The 20658-nt window shown below is 52.9% G+C and overlaps 6 protein-coding genes across 6 annotated transcripts; 2 read left to right on the top strand and 4 right to left on the bottom strand.

Moving 5' to 3' along the window:
• Nucleotides 1-1923: 1923 nt before the first annotated feature.
• Nucleotides 1924-3855, bottom strand: BDP55DRAFT_588269 (carboxylesterase). The gene is made up of 5 exons (XM_060570898.1): nt 3459-3855; nt 3277-3422; nt 3152-3220; nt 2360-3095; nt 1924-2293 (listed from the first exon to the last, which is right to left on the bottom strand). The coding sequence occupies exons 1-5, from the start codon at nt 3747-3749 to the stop codon at nt 2024-2026; spliced, it is 1512 nt and encodes a 503-aa protein (XP_060426498.1). The 5' UTR covers nt 3750-3855; the 3' UTR covers nt 1924-2023.
• A 1163-nt stretch (nt 3856-5018) lies between these two features.
• Nucleotides 5019-6283, top strand: BDP55DRAFT_634993 (alcohol dehydrogenase; the record flags this gene model as incomplete). The annotated part of the gene is made up of 2 exons (XM_060572733.1): nt 5019-5394; nt 5523-6283. 2 exons carry the CDS (start codon nt 5019-5021, stop codon nt 6281-6283), a joined length of 1137 nt encoding a protein of 378 aa, XP_060426497.1.
• A 953-nt stretch (nt 6284-7236) lies between these two features.
• On the bottom strand, nt 7237-8852 carry BDP55DRAFT_252105 (uncharacterized protein). The gene is made up of 4 exons (XM_060566283.1): nt 8349-8852; nt 8221-8297; nt 7649-8170; nt 7237-7596 (listed from the first exon to the last, which is right to left on the bottom strand). Exons 1-4 carry the CDS (start codon nt 8601-8603, stop codon nt 7275-7277), a joined length of 1176 nt encoding a protein of 391 aa, XP_060426496.1. The 5' UTR covers nt 8604-8852; the 3' UTR covers nt 7237-7274.
• Nucleotides 8853-10429: 1577 nt separating this feature from the next.
• BDP55DRAFT_252015 (carboxylesterase) lies at nt 10430-12694 on the bottom strand. Its single transcript, XM_060566282.1, has 6 exons — nt 12391-12694; nt 12226-12333; nt 11924-12140; nt 11788-11860; nt 10990-11722; nt 10430-10921 (listed from the first exon to the last, which is right to left on the bottom strand). The coding sequence occupies exons 1-6, from the start codon at nt 12547-12549 to the stop codon at nt 10646-10648; spliced, it is 1566 nt and encodes a 521-aa protein (XP_060426495.1). The 5' UTR covers nt 12550-12694; the 3' UTR covers nt 10430-10645.
• Nucleotides 12695-16216: 3522 nt separating this feature from the next.
• Nucleotides 16217-16909, bottom strand: BDP55DRAFT_558403 (uncharacterized protein; the record flags this gene model as incomplete). The annotated part of the gene is made up of 1 exon (XM_060569799.1): nt 16217-16909. The coding sequence occupies one exon, from the start codon at nt 16907-16909 to the stop codon at nt 16217-16219; it is 693 nt and encodes a 230-aa protein (XP_060426494.1).
• Nucleotides 16910-18411: 1502 nt separating this feature from the next.
• Nucleotides 18412-19824, top strand: BDP55DRAFT_750601 (ketopantoate reductase PanE/ApbA C terminal-domain-containing protein; the record flags this gene model as incomplete). Its single annotated transcript, XM_060580620.1, has 3 exons — nt 18412-18607; nt 18656-19332; nt 19390-19824. The coding sequence occupies 3 exons, from the start codon at nt 18412-18414 to the stop codon at nt 19534-19536; spliced, it is 1020 nt and encodes a 339-aa protein (XP_060426493.1). The 3' UTR covers nt 19537-19824.
• Between the last annotated feature and the right edge of the window lie 834 nt (nt 19825-20658).

Genomic DNA, 20658 nt, shown 5'->3' with positions numbered 1-20658 from the left:
GGTTGGGCCCAAGGCGGGACGGTCGAGCAAGGACAGGCTTCTGTCCTGTCTGTGCGAAGACCTCATCTTCAACGAGTGTGGCTGGGTCCAGGACGTCCCCGCCAATGCTGTGTAGTTTTGTTGGGCATCGCGGCACAACGTAAGTGTACCACTTGATAGGCGTCTCGACCTGGTGGGCGCCGAGGCATTCCGCCAGCTTTGCCTTACTTGCAAGTAGTCTTTCCTGTATTTGCTTGTTTCGCGGCTTCAGAGAGTAACCTGTGCTGATATGGTAGACGTGGGGAAGGTCCGCTAGCCCCAGGCCAACGGCCTTACAGACGATCTGTCGTACGGCGAACGGTGCGATCTTCCGAGCGGCCGCTAAGCTTTCTTCCGGGACGCGGGCAAAGATGCGGAGGTCCTCCTTCGGCTGCGCCTGCGGCTGATCCTCGGCGGGGAGTGTGGCCTTCGGGCGGGCAGAGCTCTGGCAGCTCTGGCCGCTCCGGGTCGCCGCAGTGGTGTTGCCCGCCATCGGTGCGACGACAGCCGCCCAACTCCGGGCCGCTATTGGGCTTGTCTCGTGATTGATCAGTCTCTTGAGGGTTTGAATGACATAGGCAGTGGCTTCTTTCGCGATCTGCTTTCTAGAACCGTCAAAGCTGGCGACAACGCTGTCGACGGACCGTGCAATGGTCAGAAAGACGTCTTTCCGTGCCTCGTACTGTCTAGCTTCTTCTGCAAGGGCTGTCAAGACGGACCCTGTGGCAGATCCGCTCGGAGCAGATGCGGTAGAGGCTGCGGGCCCCTCGGCCGAGGTAGGGGCGTCGGTGGTGGCATCAAGCTGGCTTCCCGTTAGGCTGGGCCGGGTCGGCTGTGCCTCGACGTCGCGGCGTCGCTTAGCTCTTGAGGTGGGGTTCGGCTCCGGAGGTGTCCCGGAGCCTGGTTCGGGGTCGGCTTGGTCGGCCGACATCAGTCCGGTGCCCGACGGCGGCTGTGAGGCCATCGCGGATGCGGGCTCCGGCAAGGGGAGGTGAAGAGTTTTCGGCTGTTAGTAATTTGGTGGTAGGCTCACTCATTCACTAACAGCAGATGCCAAGAAAAATTAGGCGAGAGGGAAGTTGGGAGACACTTGTCGTAATGCTTGAAACGAGACATCATCATAGCAAACTCCAGCCCCTACAAGTAACATGCATTATCGTATCACTCCAATTTGTGCTTTCAGATTACCAAGCGTTGTACTCATCAAGGTTCGCAGTCATAGTATGACGATCGATTAGTGATATCAGCCAACACAATGCAATTAGCTGCGTGTGCTCAGGAAATCATTCATTGCAAGTGTCAATTGTCTGGATAACAACAGTTATGCAGCAGGGTCGTGCATATAGTAGTGACACTGACCAGTCATATATCAACTCGTTGGAGCCATCATTTGGCACAGCCTTACCATTTCCCATTGAATTTTAGACATCAGTAACAGAAAGTAGCTTTAATTACAACAATATGTGTTCACACATGTATTGCTTCTAGAGACCAAATAGTCTAATGACATTCACATGGCTGATGATGACATGGAAGATCGTGGTTTTTTCCATACCAACCGCACATGTAGCATGCACAACTCTACATTAGGAACACTCAACTATTTGCGCGGGGATTGTTTGATTATATACGACATTAAATGCTGTGAGGCCATGCATACATATGTCCCTATCCATTCCATAAATCTGGTCAATGTCGACTTGTCTTCACGTCTGCGTCTAAGTATATACATCAACGAAGCAGATTGCACGTAGACTAAGGCATGTGAAGGTTTTCTTCAACATGAACCTCACCTGTCCTCCAATCGTCAGATCACTCGACAGGAACATTGTCCAGTCTATGACAACATGTAGACTTTAGCTGCTTATAGCAAGCATTCCTCTCTGTATGAGAACAAATGCAATAGTCAGACTGTGCACGTAAGCCTCGGGAATCTCTAGTCAAGAGTATTAGGATTCAGTTACCGAGTCAATTGGCTGAAAACTCTAACGCTGTGTCAACGAGACTACGAAGGAGGAGTCGCCGGCAAAGACGAGCAAATCCCATCAAATGAGTTCCCGAGACCTAAGTTCGTTCCCGTCTGGTTGTCGCGCGCAATTTGCGCGAGGCTCAGCTGAACGGGATCATAGATCGGCCACCCGCCGGCGTAGCTGAGCAAACCAGAGGAAGTATCCTTAGCAAAGGTCGTCCACGCCCTCCGAAGAAACTCAGCAGTCGCCAACTCGACTGCAGTGCTGGGCGGTGTCTGAGGGAGCGTCCCGAATAGAGGTTGAAGCTAAAGAAATGTCGTTAGTCAGGCATCCCACGATGTACGGGTCCAAGGAGCAGGGTATACACTCACTTCAGCGCCGTGATAGGCTCCACTGGGCGGGTTGGTAGAGACGGCCAGGTTGGGGAAGTCTCCAAAGTACCGGTACCTCCAGGCCGGCATCCCGTCGTCCACAGCCTGGCTGATCCTGACGGCGTCGCCGCAGGTGTAGTATCTAAAGTTGAAGTCGTTCCAGTACGCATCCGATCTATTGGGCTGAAGCATGCGAAAGAGCCCGGCCTCGTTGGCGTTGTCGCCGATTAGGTACCCAGCCTCGGCAGCTCGACGACCAGTGTAATCCTCAAAGACAAGAACATCATCCACGCCGGGCCCGAAAGCGGGAGTGGAGCCGACACCCGTCTCCTCGGTTCCGAACGCGCCAAAGATTTTCTCGGTGGTCCGGTTCTTCATGCAATCCGTGACGAGGTTGAGGTCGGCGGTACCGCTAATGCCAGTGCCGCAACCGACGGCCGCCGCAAGCCTGAACCATCGGGTCGACGTGTAGTTCTTGCTGAGCGCGGGGAAACCGATGACTGTTGCGCTTTGAAGGATGAAGCCGTTGGCAATGGGGTCCAAGGCGTAGGCGTAGGCGTAAAAGTCCGCCATTCCGGCTCCGGCGGATTGGCCGAATACAGAGATACGGCTGGGATCACCGCCAAAGTTTTGAGCATTGTCGCGAATCCATTCCAGGGCAAGTCGCATATCCAGCAATCCCAAGTTAGCCGTGGTCGCGGGATTGCCTGGGAAGCCAAAGATCCCCAGACGGTAGCTAGGCAGTGTGAGTCTTTGTTCCCAGAAGCTAGAGTAGGGCATCAAATCTCTTACTTGATGGACATCAGAACCACATCCGAGTCGTTTGCAAAGAAGCGGCCGCTGTATCCGTCCTGTCTCGCGCTTCCTGCAACTCGCGTTAGTCAAGCCCTACTCTCACTAGTAATCAAGCATTTGACGAACCATAAGAGTAAGCGCCTCCATGAACCCAAACAAGGACGGCTTTCTTGCGCTGGCCAACTTGAGGCTTAGTCCAAACATTGACTGACAAGCAGTCTTCACTTTGAGGGAAGTCTGTGTCAGACGGCTGCATGCAGCCAGGGCCCTGTTTCGTGGCTTGTTAGATACTTGACGTTCCTACAGAAGCAGGCGTGACCGAAACAACATTAAAGAGACTTACAAAAGATGAGCCATTGATAACTGCAGAGCCATTGAAGGGTACAGGAGGCTGGAAACGCAGCGTACCTACAGGCGCAGCGGCAAACGGGATACCGAGATACTCGGAAACATCGGGGACGTCTTGAGCGGCGTGGCCAACGACACGGCCACTGGTAGTGGAAACTACCTGGCCTACAGACCAGGTATCAAAGTTGGTAGGTTTCGCGGCCACGAGACCACAAATGAGACCGACAATGAGGGTGGTATGCTTCATGATGAAGACCTATCCACGCGAGGGTGACGCTGCTAGAGAATGTGGGGCTTCACAACAAGAGGGTGAACGAAAAGGAAGGGCGCTTCGATGATGGAAGAGATGTGAGTGGTTGGGACTGAAAAGTTGAACGTAGAGTTCAAACCTCTAGGCTCTTTAAATGTAGGAAAAAGGACGGGGAATCGGCATTCCCGAAATCTGCCCATGCAGTCCTGTTGTTGTCACTGCGTGGCTGTGTAAAGTCCTGGCGAGATGAACTTCGGTCCGACTGTAACTGAATATCTCCTTGTATGTAAACCACTTGCCTAATATAGCCTTACGGTGATACTTCAGAAAGCTATGCCCTCGTCCGACTCAAGGGGCTCATCGGCCGAGTGCCATATGCGGTCATCTAGGAGCTCGCAGGAGGAATATTGAATCAACGCGAGACCGAAGCGCAGATTACAGTGTGACTAGACGACTACAGTACCCACGTAAGACTGAAATTCTTTACACGAGATTCTGGGCTTGCCCATCACAAGGTACGCAATCCCTCATTTGAGATGTCTGCTTGGGCAGCTCGGTGCTCGTCATCATCCGCAAACGATACAGATACTAGTTCTTGATGACAGATTATGGAGGCATTCTACAGCCTTAAGCCCGTCCTTGTTCAGCTAACTAAGACCAGGTCGATCCCTGCTTCTCCTCTTTCCTATTGGTGGCTACAGAGAAGTCTAGTCGAGTGTAAGCGGTGCACTATTGTTCCTCGGGAGATATGCTTAACCCCGTGTCAGCAACTAACAGGGATGTAAGGTATTACGGGGACTTTTTTTCCCCTGGAGGCAATTTTAAGCTCAGTCCTACAATAGTTCAAGATGATTGTAGAAACCAAGGGCGGCTTGGTGAAATCAAGGCTTGAACATCTAAGCCTCGGCTGATCAGCATGCATACGCGGCACGTATGTAAGGTCATCACCGCCTGCTCGCAGCTTGCAGTCGAACTAGGCCGCTCCCACGAATGATGACAGTGATCATGGAGATAGCGTCATAAAGACGTTATCGTAAGGGAAGTAGGCATACAAGTATCATCCCAAAATGCCGGGCTCTAGGAACATAAAGAGATACAAAAATAAAACTCTCGTTCTCTCTGGACTGTTTTTTTCAAGCAAGGAACAGCATAGTACCCTGTCATTCTCCCAATTTCATCAAAGCTTTTCTGTGCTACCGTGAGAAACCAAGCACACGACATCATACCACGCCAAGCAGTCAAGCAGTCAACCCGTAAAACGTAAACATGGCACTCAACATAACAAACTCAACAATGTCAACAATGCGCGCCGTAGCCTGGTTCGGCCAACCCTACAACGTCTCGGTAATCGACATGCCCGTTCCCACAATCCTCAACCAAACAGACGTCGTCGTCCGCATCACCTCCTCCGCCATCTGCGGCTCCGACCTCCACATGTACCACGGCTTCGGCGGCTCGCCCAACTTACCCTACGGCTTCGGCCACGAGGCCGTCGGCTACGTCTCCAGCGTCGGCGACGCCGTCTCGAGTCTTACGGTTGGCGACTACGTCATCATCCCAGACAACGCCGACGACGGGCACTGGGGCCCCTCGCACCCCCTGTCCTTTGGCGTTGGAAATTCAAACTACGGAGGGCTGCAAGGTATGTTCTCTTGGTTCTTGGAAGATACCCACCCAGCCCCTATTTCTGTTTCTTGGTCCGTTCGGAGACCGTAGTTATTCTCAGGAGAAGAGACACCCCAAGTTAACCCGTCGTTGCTCCTGTAACAGCTGAATACGCAAGAGTTCCTTACGCCGACACTTCCCTCATCCCCATCCCAATAACCTCGACCAACAACACGGCCGAGCTCGACTACCTCATGATCTCAGATGTCTTCACAACAGGCTGGCACGTCCTCTCCTACTCAGGCTTCCAACCCGGCGACACAGTCGCCATCTTCGGCGCCGGCCCCGTGGGCCTCCTAGCCGCCTACTCAGCCAAACTTCGCGGCGCCTCGAGGATCTACATCGTCGACCGCATCCTCAGCCGCCTCGAGCAAGCCGAATCCTTTGGCGCCATCCCCATCGATTTTTCCCAGGAAGACCCCGTAGAAGCAATACTAAATCGCGAGCCCGGAGGCGTGACGCGCAGCATCGACTGCGTGGGTTTCGAATCCGTCAACGCCACGGGCGACCCCCACAACGGTATCGTGCTGGAGAACATGGTTGCGGTGACAGCTGTGTATGGAGGGATGGGCATCGGCGGCGTCTACAATGGTGGCGCAAACAGCACCGAAGGAGCGCCCAATGCGGGGACCCTCCCGGCGGAAATTCCCATCCCTATGGCCTCGCTCTGGAGGAAGGGACTGTCTGTCGGAACAGGTATTGTTCTGCCTTTGCTGAGGGCTCCTCCCTTGCTGAACTTGATTTCGTCTGGCGTCGCTAAGCCGAGCTTCGTGGTCACCGCGGAGATCGACATTGAGGATGCGCCAGAGTACTACCGCCGCTACAGCGACCACGTGGAAAACAAAGTCGTCATCCGGTTCCCTTAGATAGATCGTGTGTAGCGCGAGACGACTGAAGTGCAGTGATAATAGCGAGTGGAATTGCTCTGGTAGATCATGATACTAAACTTAGCACCTCAAAATAACACTGCACCTAATACCTAGTTGACACGAGAGGCCCAAGTTTCCAATTAATCGTAAATATACAACCTCTCTATACGAATTCCCAAAACAGTCCAGAAAGTACAACAATAGGTAACAAGCACAAAAGAAAGAAAAGTGGCCGCTAGACATAGCGGGAAAGGAGTGGCGGGTAAAGAAGGAAAGTTGACGATTTCGAAGTTGGCTGTGACATGGCAATGTGCCAAGGCGTCGAATAATCATGGTGATGTGATAATAGCGTATATGCGCCAAGAAAAGACTGGCATCCGCTGCGAGTAAGGTATGCCTGCTCACATGGAGTTTTGTCGAGCTCCAGAAGAGTCCTTAACACTGCCAGTACCGTAGGCCGAGTCGGAGTTCATGAAGCATTGGTCGTCCGACGTTGGGAAGTCCGAGGGAATGTCGAGCGGATCAAAGCTCATGCTGGTGAAGTGGAAATCGAAATCAAAAGGGCCGAAATCCCAATCTACGGTGCTCTCGATAGCATCGGCACTGGCATCGACACCAACGTTCAAGTTGATGTAAGGGGACGCCTCCAGCGACACAGCCCGGGATCCTCGCGCAGTCTCTGGATCATCCAGGTCCGCCACCTGCAAAGGCGAGGGTATGTGCTCAAAGATTTGGGCACACCTAGCCGAGCTGTTCCGGATCCAGACCGAGAGGCGATTCATCAGACCATCCCCATAGCTCTCAAATGAGCGGTCAAGGTCTCTTTCGAGCTCGCGCTGAATCATATGGGGCAATTCACGCCGCACGTACTTGATATACTCCAAATCTTTCGAGTTGGAGTCGCCTGCATTCCTCTTGTCCGGGCTGGCGTCATACCCTGATGCCAAGGTCAATTACTTAGGCTTTTTTCTCATCTCAGGTTTCTATTCTAAGTTGGAGGTTCAAACTTACAAGGACTTGGAGGGTCTTCCGAGTCTTGCGTCCCCGGAAACAGGGTAAAATATACTTCGTACCACTTGCTGACATCGTCCTGCTTGTTGGCGTCGTGCTTACCAGGTTGCCTACGCGCTCTGAGGTGCTTCTCCGTCTCTTGATCCATCCCTGCGCCTGGGTCTAGCTTGCGCTTCTCCTCGTCTAGGACGGGGCAAGATACAGTTGCTCTTTGGTGCTCCTGGAGTGGCTTTTCGCTCTCGAAGATATCGAAACACCTGTTGCAGGCGAAAATGCGATGCCTGCGGTAGATGTGCTCCCTTAGGCTGCGTTAGTGGAAGTATTTCATCGCTCGTCAGATTTTCAACTCACTTGACCCGATGAATCTCGGGCCAACCAGGACCAATGCAGGTTCGATGGCTCTTATATCTGACGGGATTGTGCTTGTAGAAAGGACATGCAAATTTGGGACGGTTATCGTCCTCGTCCGTCTTCGTACGCTTCTTATTGGGCTTCTGTTCTTTGCTATCGTCGTTTTCGGAGCCTTCGTCGTCTTGATCGCGCCCCTTGAGTTGCCGCTTCTGACCAGATACGGGACGCTGTTCGGCAGCGCGCCTTCTGACGCCTCCTGATCTAGAGGCTTTGGAGCCACGTTGGCAGTCCCCGTCCTGTTCGTAGGCCTCCTCGAGAGGATAGACGTTGTCGTCAAGCCATTCGCAGACCTTCGCCATAAAGATCTTGATGAATGCTTCCTTGCGATAAGCCAAGTAGTTGTCAATATATGCGGCTGGTACGGGACTCGTCCGATTTCGACCGGTTCCCGAGTCAGTAGTGCGAGCAGGCCGATCTGCTAGTTCGGATCTGCGAGATAAAGAGGTTGATGAAGGTGATGATCTGCTTGAGATGTCAACATGCCGTAGAGTGTAACTCATTGGGTGGACTACCTCTGAGGGGTGCTTTGGGCCTCACTTCCTCCTCCACTACCTTCAGTTGGGGATGAGGGTCTGTTGCTGTGTGTTCCCTGCTAATATTAGCGATTGACCGAGCTGATAGTGGAGAGGTCGGTACTCACTGATACTTGTCTCACTACAAGGTCTGAGTTGGCTCGAGTGCTTGAGGACTTGGGTGGTTTGGAGGAAGGGGTTTCGTGTTTCTTAGGCATGTCCGGTGAGAAGTTGCCCGGCCGGCTATGGTTGAAAGCCTTGAACCGGGAAAGCAAGTAGGAGAAATCGACGATGGACTTCTTCGATGATCTGCGGGGGTATCGAGGAAAACAGTTCAGATAGGAAGGTCTAGAATAGGGGGTTGGTCTTGAGACGGCCTGCATTTCCTCGTACGGGTAAGAGAGTGAACGCTAACACTGGGGTTGGAACATCCTGCTCTTTTCTAAAAGTTGGAATTCTGCTGCCTGGAATGAACAGGTGAACTTCAAAGGGATTTTTGGAATGCTGAGTTGCGAATTGGCTTTGTTCGATGATGTTCAAGCAGGGGTGGAGCCAGGCTTCAAGGCAGCTCGGTGTCATTATATCTTCCTCAGATTCCGGTCTCCGCTGCTGACACGACCCCCACTTCTCGACTCCGCGCTTGTAATCGTGCGCGCATTTGCGAACAACTTCTTTGAGAACAATCGAGGGGGCGCATGTCTCAATAGATGCCGCCTCACTCTGGGGAGTCCAATGGCGAATGCAGAGCGAAGGTGATGGTTGATAAGCCCATTGGACGCCCCATAAGACCACAAGAGACGCAAGATCTGGTCATCTAGGGTGGGACTTGGGAGCTGTCCGTCATTCCATCCCAAACGGTGGAGTACGCAATGTCGCGCATGTATGTCCGCATACAATGTCGCCGATGGTTCGCACGCGATCGAGACTACTCAATTGCGGGCGACGAAGGCCTTCACTCGAAGCCGAGGGGGGTGGTATTTAGCAATGCGATATCCGGTTTGTCGAGGATATCTCTCCTTCAGCGTAGGAATCGCTGTTGGTTTGGTGCCTGCCCGACTCAATTGACTTCCTGAGCACGAGAAGAGCAGCAACCAACCGCATGTACGGAAAGCACCGTAAATACTTACAACTACCCAGGGGATAGCCTCGATTGACTTAATGCTGACCAGTTCTCAAGACCAGAACCATCGACGGTGCTCAATCGGGCGAAGTCAGTCGAAACGCCATCAATCGGAAATGGCAATCGGAAATGGCCGGCCGTTGCGACTGTCTTCGTGTCTCCTCCACTCGATCGTCCGCCCATGAACATTTCCGGTGAAAGGTATGGCCCAAATCATGCCACGTCAAGTAAGTGAGGGGTTGAATTGCGGCAATGTAGGGGTCAATGATCGTCGGAGAGATACGGACTGCAGTCGAAGGGGCTAACTGCATTACGGACCGTCGATGAAGCGGACGGACGGCATTAGGTCGGCGAGGTACCTTCGTCGGCAGGGAACCGGACGTGACGAACACGTGAGAGTCTGTGACTAGCGGCAGCAAGTCGGCAGCTGAAGAGGTCCCGCGTGATAAGACGCAGCCGGTGGTCGCATTGTTGCAGCAACTCAGGCAGGCTGAGGAGGGGACCCTGTGGCGAGGAACACAGGTTCGTTGCCTGTTCTGGCCGATAACGGGTAGACTTTCCGGCGCTTCGGTTTGGTTTTCGTAATTTGCCTTTTGGGCTATTTCAAATGCCTCGCGGGAATGTTTTTGGAATCAAAGGTGATGGGAATCCGGGATGATGGTTGTAGGGAGGATGGAGGGAAGTTGTGATGGAGAGAAAAAGAGACGATGTTTGAGACGGAGTCGTACAGGAAGTCCAATTAGAGTTTGGAGCGTGCACAGTCAGGCTTTCGGGCCTTTTGTCCTCAGGAATCAGGGCATATACGTACCCTTCCAGCGTTTGCTACCCCTAACCGCCGCCCCTGTCCGCTTCATTTCCAGCGGGGTTCACTAATTCGTCATATCTCACGGTGTCCTGCAGGTCCAAATTGAAATCTCGTTCCTGGCGACTGGCCATAGGATTCGTGAAGATCGCTGGGGGGATCTGAAATCAGACCAGATATAGGAAAGCCTACTTATGGTTGGATGAGTAAACAATGCCCTTTACGAGATCGCAGAGCCTCCATTGCATCGCTAATACGAGGATCGCCTTAGATTAAGCAGCAGTCTTCTTCAGGAACATAATTCGAAAGCGGCTTGTGAGAATGGACGCGCAGCAGAATTCAAATAGAGTCATTAATAGTGATATGTGAGAGAAGAAAATACGTTTTGGGTATATTAAAAATGGTATCTTGCAAATGGCAGAATCTTTTATGGCTTCGTAAGAGTTCGCTGCGTTTCAAGCTTCCTGCTGAGAGCTGAGAGCCGAGAGCCGATTGCCGAGACCTCAAGCGACGGGTATTCCTACTTGCGCGCAGAAGCCGTCATAAGAGTCGCCCTGAGCCAAGTCGGCACCCGTCTGGTTCTGGAATGAGATGCGGTTCAGAGTGTTACCATCGGCCTGGTAGTTGGGCCACGTGCCGTGGCAGTTGTAGTTGAGGAGACCAGACGCTGGGTCCTTTGCAAAGGCCGCCCACGCACCACGCATGTACTTGCCCACAGCATTCTCCTGCGCTGTGCTGTTGATTGCCGTCTGGGGCACGGTGTCAAAAAGGACAGGGAGCTAATTGAGCGATGTCAGTAACATGTCTCAAGCCAAGACTAATGACGGAAAAAGAAAGTATGACGAACCTCGGATGCGTGCCATGCTCCACTAGGTGGCGTCGTTGTGAGGGCAAGGTTGGGGAAGTCGCCGAAATAACGGTATCGCCATGTTGGGTGGCCCGCGGAGACGGCCCGCGCGGCTCTTCTGGCAGCAGGACAGCTGAAAGCGACAAGGTTGAATCCAAACCAGTATGTCTCGTTGAGGTCAGGGGCCCCGATCTTGAAGAGACCAGCCTCGTTCTCAGTGTTACCGATGAGATATCCTGCCTTGGCCGAGTCGCGGATGCTGTAATCGGCAAAAATAAGATGATCGTCTACCACAGGAGCGAAAGAGAGCCCTCCAGCAGAAGCAATTCCGGCATCTTGAGAGGAAAGGCCCGAGAGAAGATCCGTGGCGGGCTTGTTGAGCATGCAGTCAGTGACCACCTTGGGATCGGTCAAGTTGTTGCCGCAACCGACCGCTGACGTGACGTTGAACCACTTCTCGTTCACAGTCTGGTTTGTGAAGATACCGAATCCAGTAGCCGTGCCACTCATGGGGATGAAACCACTGGCGATGGGGTCGGACGCGTATGCGTAAGAGTAGTAGTCGACCAAGGAGCCCCCGGCGGATTGACCAAAGATGGTGATTCTGTTGACGTCGCCGCCAAACTTCTCCACATTATCGCGGACCCATTCCATGGCCAGGCGAATGTCGAGGAATCCAAGATTTGGGGCGGACATCGGGTTGCCTGGAAATCCGAAGAGGTTTAGGCGGTAGCTTCAAGGTTGACCCGAGTTAGCATTGTCGATATCTAATTCCCCGAGGCTCCGCTGGTTACTCACTTCATGGACACCACCACCACGTCATTCTGGTCTGCAATGAACCTTCCGTTGTACGCTGGGATGCGGGAACTTCCTGTAGTACGAGTCAGTTCACCGTGCATGCTTTCTTGATATGTTCAGACGAAGGCATTCTTACCTGTGGTGAAAGCACCCCCGTGAACCCAGACCAGCACAGCCTTTTTCGAGTCGCCGGCCTGTGGCTTGGTCCACACATTCAAGGTCAAGCAGTCTTCGCTCTGAGAGCCCGTGTCACCCAGCGCTTTGGTCACCTCAACGGCTGAAGCGGGAATACCGAGCTTCATGACAGCTTCCAGGCTGGTGGGAGCGTTTCCCGGCTGCATGCACTGGTGTCCCTATTGGCATGCATCAGTATACCGTTGACAAGACATCGAATGAGAGTCTTTGAGGAATGTTTTCAAGGCTTTTAGGGAGGCTTACGAAGTCGGAGCCATTGAGAGGAGAAGCACCGGTAAACTTGACAGGAGGCTGGAAGCGCAAGGGCCCAACCGGCGGCTGAGCGTACGGAATACCCAAATATTCGGATACCTAAAAAGGGCCTCTGTTAGTCGAATTTCCATCACTTTCTAGCTAATATCGACTTGCCTGTTCGACGCTAACAGCAGCGTGTCCTGCAACGGGGCCGCTGGAAGTCGTCACCGACTGTCCGATAGTCCAGCGAGGGAAAACCGGCTTGGCAGCAGCCAGACTGGAGGTGGTGACCACGACCCTCAGGACATTGTTGATGATGCTTTGGGCTCTCATGGTGATGTTGGGGTTGAGAGAGCTCAACTAACGATAGACTAGAGACCTGAGGTGAGGTGAGGTGAGGTGGGCGTGGTGGAACCAGGAGACTGGCTCTGAAGTTGCGGATAGGCGCTATTAAGAGGACCGCCTTGCTGGGCACGCAACAGGAGGGGACCTTGACCTCGTCTTTATGTCAACGAACTTTGCTGAAGCCATTGTGGACCATGCTTGCCGAGGGGACGATCCTCAGCTCTCCGATTGCCTTGGGCCGCTCCCAAGAATGCGCGATGCCCTCCTCAATCGTCCCATTATCACGAAGGGTACCCCGGATAACTAGCCCGCTTGCCAGTGGACGTCCTGAAAGACGGGCGGGACTCGCGTCGACCACTCACCTGTTTGCTGCAGGGAACCCTGTCCATACGGACGTCGTGGCCGGGCAAAGGTGCGGATGGCAGGCCAGTTCGTGGGATTTCTCCGATAGAGCCTCAGTAACATTAAGTCGACTAGTCTATCGAGGCGGCCGGGGTTAGTCGGGTTGTGGGTAAGTTCGCAACACTATCCGAATTAGGGAGCCTTGCTTGCCCCTCTCAATTTTCTTAGCAACTCCCAAATCCAACCTTGTAGCCCACAATGGAGAAAATTTTCGTTTTCCTTCTAGATACTTGCAGCCATCAAATGCGCGTTGACAGCCGCATATGCATCTCGAAAACCATTTGTAAATCCAGCCGCCCGACTGACAGACTGCGGAACAGTGAGACAACTCCATCGTATGCACGGAGGGTCCTCAGCAACGGTGAACCTGGCGAGCACAAGGTAACCGAAAGCTAGTGGAGCGGGGTCACTAGGTCGGCGCGGCAGTGCCATGACTTGCCATGCCGCCTATTAGGGCCTTCTCACGAGTCGGTGAGTTGGCAGCGCTGAGTTGATCGATGCCAGTGTCGATTGGTTGTTCTCTCATCGCCTGCACAACCAACTTTCATACCATTCCCAAGAGAGGATCCGTCGCGAAGAGTGGGTTTGCTGATGGCGCAATACTGCAGCAAGCGTGAGATGATCACCTTGCCTCGGAGACTAGTGCTACACCTCCCTTGAATGAACCGTTGCCGTCCTATGGGGTATTCATGAATACAAACGTGCCGACGCCGGTTTGTGTAGTTGGAAAAGCTAGCCCAAGATCGATGCCATTAGACTTTCTCAACGTCAATGCAGTGAGTGAGGGCGCAGCAAAGTCAGAGACGGAGCGTCCCGCGCTCGAGAAGCGAAAGCGCGGTCGTGGACAAAGCGTGAGTGCCGAAACCGAGCATCGAATAACATACGTTGCTTCAAATCTAGAAATGGTCTTGGCGTCATGTTACCGCATTGTAGTCTTGAATTGAGTTCAAGTTGAGAACAGACGAAAGGCATAGTAAGGCTGTACAGCACAAATAAGATGGCTTACAGCCAGTGAGAACCGATTTCCGCCATGAGACCAAATTGATAGTGCCGTTGAGAAAGATTGCCGCACCTCCCATACGATGGCCACGCGTTCGTCTTCAAAGTCTGATGGGTGCGAAGAAAATAGCGCGTATACGGTGCAAGCCCTGTTGACACCCTAGTTTCCCGGTCAGAGAACAGTCTGTAAGGACCGTCAAGATGATCCAGATAGACGAGTTTGCCAGATTTGATGACGCCTAGACCATCTGGCGGTAAAAAAGCAGCAGACTCGACGTTGCAGCATTGGCGCGCCTCGGCTGGACTAGTGAACGGCCATAGACAAACTCTCAAGGTTCCGCCTGCAAACTGTGGAGAGCTCCTGAAGCTAACGCCGGTTGCCCCTCATCGTAGTACGGCTAGGATGATTTGAGATCGGGGTTCCCCGCGATGGGATACAAAGCTTGGATGTTGTACGCGACGCGGCAAGTCCCCGTAGCGTAGCAAAGCCTGGATGGCATTGTCACTAAGAACACCTGGAGACTGAAGTCAACATCATGTTTATGAGGCGTACCTATTGTACAGGGTGGCAACACTTGCTAGCTGTGTAGTATGCCACCTATGCCTCGGGAAAGGTTTGGTGCCATCGCAGCCCTTTGTCCTGTTTGATCTTTGAACTCTTGCGGTTTGCCATGTGCCTCTCTCATCTCCAGGAATGCGCAATCTGGATCGCTGATGATGATGTTGATAGTGTAAGAGTTCGGAATTCCGGGCGCAAGATGATCCCGGATGATGCAGGCTATCTCTTACAGCGCGATGCTCTACTCAGCAAACCCGTAATAATTCGAGATGTTTGGCCGAACAATGCCTAGGCGTAGTTGCTCAACTGCCGATACTGAATGGAGTGACGAGATGTATTTGCGCACAGGTTCCCGATGATGGAGGTGTTGACAGTGACAGTACGTAGTCGAGAGTTCATCATTTGCTGCACCCCTGCTCGCGGAAAGTCGACCATGTCGATCTCGTAGGCCGAGGCCCCGGTCCGCGGTCTGCAGGCGATCGTGGAGAAGATATTGAGCAGTGCCAAGATATCTATATTCAAGTTGCGATTGGACAACCTGTAGGTAATGTTTGCTATTCGGGAGCAAATCCAGATCTCGGGGAGCTTTGTTGCTGGAGACAAACAAGCCGATGGTTCGGAACCAATGCTGTGGTGAAAGTCGCTGATCTTGCGGAGAGGTTTGCCGCAGCCGCCATCAGAACTCGCAACAAACTTCCGATTAGGAAAGTGAGTTATCATCAGGGAGCACTTCTTCATCGCCTAGAATTAGTGCTGTTTGTCTCGCAGAAGTGCCCGTCGGACCTATCATAAGACGCTTCAAGGTGGGCGTCAAGGCTTTTCGAGGCGTTCAACGAGGTGCTGCCATCCCCTCGGATGAACGGAAAGTCGTGCATACTAGGGTGAAAGCGACGTGGCATCGGCTTGAGATGATCGACATGGTATCTGCATATACGGGTAACATTGTTCGACGCCGTTAAGGGTGGTCATGCTGAAGTGGCAGGATATCGGCAACGATAATGTGGACGGTTGACGAAAGGTAGGTCTACGATGGGATCGCGGGGGAAGGCATGGAGAGTGCCTTGGCGTCGGCCAGTGTGGGTCTACTACCTATGCTAAGCGAGGGTGAGGTGGTGCGGAAAGAGCAAATAGCTCACTCGCAGGTGCGGTCCTTCTCACTTCGGTTCTTCAATTTCATCGTGCCTTGTCCGATCTCAGTACTCATCATGAGTGTTAACATGAGATCAGCTATTGAGCACACCTCATTGATTTTTCATTGCTGTGCCACTCAACGCATCGATCTCATCGGGCAGCAAGTCACAGCTGTCATGTTTGTGCAAACACGATGATTTCACCGTTAATTGATTGTGTCCGGAAATAGGTGCCTCTTCGATGAGTTCTCACTTTGCAACAGGCAGGTGCTTTTGGGCGTTTCATTAACTAACATTACACTCGTCAATAGAGCCAGCTGACTCTGAGATAGATATCCATTCTTCCGCCGCTCACCCTAGCCATCTCCGCGAGTCTCATACTGCGGATACTGTCACTGCTCCTGTGAAGAGAGACGATTTGGATCTCAAAACACTGCCTGCGGTCATATCGATTTGCCATGTTGTCCTCCCTGGTCGGCTCGCAAGTCGGGGGTCGTATGGAGCCACCTGATTCCACCTGGAGGATTTACTCTCGCCTCGAAAAAGCATATTTCACGAAAGAGACTCAGTGGCTCTTGCTCTCCTTCTCCTTTCTCTTAGCCGCGATAATGCCATCGAACCTCCAGAACCCGGGCAGTCCCTCAAAGAACAAACTTCCGATCCATGTCCACCACAAGGTAGTTCCGAATTCGATGCCGTGCCTTTGAAGCCTCGTACGGTGAAACCAAAAGCACTCGCTCAGGTGAATTCCCAACACGGGCAGGAAGATAGCCTTGACCAACCACCGATAAAACCTCGGACCGCCGGGGAACGCGGTCTGGAGGAAGGACCAGATCGGCGTACCGGGCAGCACAAACCCAAGCGTGAGCCAGCAGACAAAGTAGAACGCAACGGCCCCAAACACAACCACGTCAAAGCCCTGCGGCGGCGCAAAGTGCCCGACGGTGATGTCGCTGTACCCCAGCGCTTGCTGCGACGCGCGCGCCATCTCCACGACGGCGGGCCGCACGTCCTCCCACGCCGTGAGGGCCGGCTTGAACTCGATGAAGAACTCCTTGCCGCCGAGCCCGCCGGCCGCGATGGTCATGCCTTCGAAAGTGCAGTCCTTGAGCCACGGCGACGAGGCGGCGGAGCGGCTGAGGCCGGCGTAGTGGCGCAGGTAGAGGGAGAGCTCGCGCTGGTGGTCGCGGTTCATGTGCGTCATGATGCGGTCGCGCGGGGAGGGTGCTGACGAGGGATCTGTGGCGGACGAGCCCATCGCCGCGGCCGAGCCAGATGAGGCCGTTTTTACGTTGCCTTGGCGTGCCATTGCTTCGAATTCCTGATTGGGTACCGGTAGGTGGGATACTAACTTGGCGTGTGGTGCGACAGAGAGTTCCGATGGGTAGATACGAATATTCGTATTGCTGCGATGGACCAAGGTTTGATCATTCACGGGTTCCTGGATTCTGGACCGCCCGCTAGGTTTGCAACGAAGCTTAAAAAGCAAGATCGAAAGGCTCCGTTCGAGAGAATTGGGGTGAGTGCGGGAGATTCGGGGGGAAGTAGGTGTTAGGAAAAGGGGCCTGTGAGGTTGGTCATTGAGTTGGAAGAAGAAACATTGAAACCAACGGCAAGGAACCAACAAAATTGCGGTAAATGGTCTGTGCGATCCTTGCCCTTTGCAGACGTGGTTCGGTGTTCACTTCTCCACCGTCTATCCGGTGCCGTCGGCTTTCGCCTTGGGTCAGCTGTAAATACGCATGGCCCCCCCACGGGCTCGGCTCCAGGATTTTCTTCTTCTGATAGAGCGACGATGTCCAGTGCAACGTCAAAGTTGAACCAACAGGTTGGACCGACAATTTGGAACCGAAAGAGATAAGAAAGCGATGCTGTCGCCCTGACAGCTGTCAAACTATCTGGTCTAGTGGGATGGCCGAGAACAGGGGCGCTGGAATGAACTGAACACGTTCACAGGTTTCAGGCCAGCTCTCGGATACGAATACCGTTTTTGTGCCTCGCTCTCGGAACCTCAAGAAGCTTTGTGTTCCGATTCTGTGGGCCATGTCACCGGCTGCACTGCTCGGAAAGGTATCGCTGTCTCAAGTAGAGATTGGAAGACACCAATTTGGGCTCGCGCCAAAGTAATAACGCCGACCCGTGATGAACGTCATTGTCAGATAGCTTGAAAAGTCTGGATGATTGAAAGCTTGCGCGAGCGGCCGATGGCGTCACATCGCGGGCTTGACAATGGCCAATGTGCCCATTCTGCTTCGAAGGGATTATAAATAACGAGATGAAGTAGATCAATGACCTACCGAGTTTGCCAAGACTATGCTAGGGCTGCGAGAGAACTCAATTGTAGAAGTAGATCATGCCTTTCGGATTAAGTCTCCGAGAGGCTTAGAGCCGGTCCGGGCCTTGATGTGGGCCCGGATGGTGGAGTGCGGGGTACCCGTGAGCCAAAAGCCGGTCCGGTCCCGGACCTTGCGCCGTTCAAATGCGCAGTCGCCGCCGGAACGATATAGCCCAGATACTATTGAGACTGATTTAGCCATACTATTTCCTCGGAAAGCTGCAGAACGCAATCGAATTGTACGCTTCCCCCGTCTCATAGCAGCGTTGAACAGCAACACTGGCAGCCTGGCAGAGATAAGCCTCTCAGCGTCCTACCTCAAGCCCATTTCACCAGGTAAGTGCGAATGAATGTACGAACAGGCATAGAATCCCGCTGGCTTTCTGCTTGTTTACTTATCTTCACGCAAGACCGCGGCCTGCGAAATGGCACCGGACAAAGCCCGCGTCCTCCTCGTCGGATGTGGAGGCATCGGCACGATCGCCGCTCTCAACCTTGAAGCCGGAGGATTAGCTCGAGTCACCGCTGTCCTCCGCTCCAACTTTGATATCGTGAACCGCAATGGTTTCACTATTCATTCTTGCGAACACGGAGATAAGGAAGGCTGGCGACCTACAGAGGGTCAGTTCCGGTAACCCCGCTTCCTTCTCGCAATGTCGCTTATCATAGTCGCAACATCCTCAGTCGTGAATACTGTCCCGGCCTCTGCAAACTCAGGCTCTGATTGCTCATTCGATTACGTCGTTTGCTGTACCAAAAACGTTCCAGACGCCGGTCCGAGTCTCCCAGACATCATCGCTCCAGCCGTCACCCCAGGCCAGACGGTCATCGTACTCATCCAGAACGGTATAAACATCGAGCGACCCTTCTTGAGACGTTTCAAAAAGAACATTGTATTGTCTGGCGTAAGCCGCATTGATGCACACGAACATTCTCCAGGCGTCATCGAACAGAAGCAGCCCGACCTCCTCCACATCGGCCCTTTCTTCAACGCCTACCGCGAATGGCCAGAGCACGAAGAAGCCGCGAAAAGCTTCGTTAGAATATACAGCGCTGGAGGCAAGACAACGTGCCTCTACAAAGAAGATGTCGGACTCGACCGGTGGAGCAAGCTCGTCTACAACGCATCGTTTAACCCCATCTGTGCTTTGACGAGGGTGAATGCCAGTCAGCTGCAGACGTCGAGCGGGTCGATGGACTCTTTGGTTATCCCCGCCATGAAAGAAGTGATAAAAGTAGCCGCGGCTATGGGCCATGATATCCCGCCAATTGCCATTACGCAGGCTATGCAGATGAATCCAATTGATGAGAATATCAAACCCAGTATGCAGGTCGACTTCGACAAGGTACGACACTCTGCTGTGCATTCGATTAGGCCCGGCTATACTCACCAATCTTCCTAGGGAAATATGATTGAGCACGAAAACATTCTGGGGGAAGTTTGCCGAGTCGCATATCAGCGAGGCGTGGCAACACCCATCTTGGAGGTGCTCTATCAGCTCTGTTGTGCTCGTCAATTCAGTGTCAAGAGGGACCACGGCTTAGCATGAGCATGATACGATCTTTGTGATATTCAAAGCTGTTTTGCATCGTCACCAGATTGATGAATGGTGTCAATTTCAACAGCGTACTCTGAAGAAGCCGCATTCTTGAATGTAGATGTGTGGCCGAAATGTCCTACGAGAACTCGGTCAACGCCTGTGTGCCAACTACAGTGTGCTTTCTGAGACCAAGCCATCTCAGATGATAGCCTTATTGAAACGATTTCAATAAGGCTATTGATTCTTTACCCTTTGCCGCATATACAACAACAATCTTCGTTGACCCAAATTTCGAGGGGCAAATGCCGAAACACTACAATCAACAGCAGCCCCTCCCTGTACAGTTGCGGACATGCGAGTACTTGAAGCGGTAGATGTGCCTGTCGTGTTTGACTATTCACAAGATCCAGTGAGAAATTTGAGAATGCAAACCAAAATCGTTGGGATTGTTGCGGAGGCGTTGACCCGAAGTGACAGAATCACCCTCCAACTTCCTCTCTTGGTATAACATTGCGGACCGCCCAAAATATTCATTTGAATCATGTACATTACGTTGATCTTCCTCCGTGTCAAATCTACCGAATGAACTCCAGCTTTCTGAGCCGGCATGTAAAGGCATCGCCACCACTGGGCCACAACGCTGACTTAAGATCACTCATCCCAGCGGTCAACTCTCAACTCGTCAGATTGCAGAGTAAACGCCACGATCATTCTACGAACCACAAACGGCTCTCCTACTTACTGCGTAAAGAAAGCTTTTCAGTGTCATAAGACAAGCTAGACCAGACCAACCAAACACCACCACGTTCCTCCGAGCCGAGCCCATCCCCCAAAGCTACCTCCGGCGTGTCTCACACATCCCGTCATACGAGACGCAAAAAAACAAGCTTGTTCAACGGGAACGGCAAACAAGCTTCTTCTCTACATCTTTCCCCGCCCTTAGCTCTCCCTGCCCTTGCGACTCCGCACGCGGTCTTGCGAGAGATTTTGGAGTTGTGAGACAAGTCCCCTGTTGTGGAGTATGGAAGACCCTAGGTGAACGAACGCCTTTCTTGACAAGTCGATCGTCGTCTAATCGTCGGACTCGAGTCGGTCTTCTGTTCGATATGCCTTTGCTTGTGGCCTGCGAGC

The sequence above is a fragment of the Colletotrichum godetiae genome (genome assembly GCF_030913485.1).
Source record: "Colletotrichum godetiae strain CBS 193.32 chromosome Unknown BDP55scaffold_38, whole genome shotgun sequence".
NCBI classification, from domain to species: Eukaryota; Fungi; Ascomycota; class Sordariomycetes; order Glomerellales; family Glomerellaceae; genus Colletotrichum; species Colletotrichum godetiae.
This window is presented reverse-complemented; position numbering and strand designations above follow the sequence as displayed.

Coding starts and splice junctions, on each gene's coding strand:
- BDP55DRAFT_252105 (XM_060566283.1), bottom strand. CDS start 8,603: ATGCAGGCCGTCTCAAGACCAACCCCCTATTCTAGACCTTCCTATCTG. Junction 8,171..8,220: donor GCCCAAAGCACCCCTCAGAG/GTAGTCCACCCA, acceptor CATCTCAAGCAG/ATCATCACCTTCATCAACCT. Junction 7,597..7,648: donor CCCGAGATTCATCGGGTCAA/GTGAGTTGAAAA, acceptor ACGCAGCCTAAG/GGAGCACATCTACCGCAGGC.
- BDP55DRAFT_588269 (XM_060570898.1), bottom strand. CDS start 3,749: ATGAAGCATACCACCCTCATTGTCGGTCTCATTTGTGGTCTCGTGGCC. Junction 3,423..3,458: donor TTTCGGTCACGCCTGCTTCT/GTAGGAACGTCA, acceptor GCCACGAAACAG/GGCCCTGGCTGCATGCAGCC. Junction 3,096..3,151: donor GTGGTTCTGATGTCCATCAA/GTAAGAGATTTG, acceptor CACACTGCCTAG/CTACCGTCTGGGGATCTTTG.
- BDP55DRAFT_252015 (XM_060566282.1), bottom strand. CDS start 12,549: ATGAGAGCCCAAAGCATCATCAACAATGTCCTGAGGGTCGTGGTCACC. Junction 11,861..11,923: donor CGGGGGTGCTTTCACCACAG/GTAAGAATGCCT, acceptor CTCGTACTACAG/GAAGTTCCCGCATCCCAGCG. Junction 10,922..10,989: donor GAGCATGGCACGCATCCGAG/GTTCGTCATACT, acceptor TCGCTCAATTAG/CTCCCTGTCCTTTTTGACAC.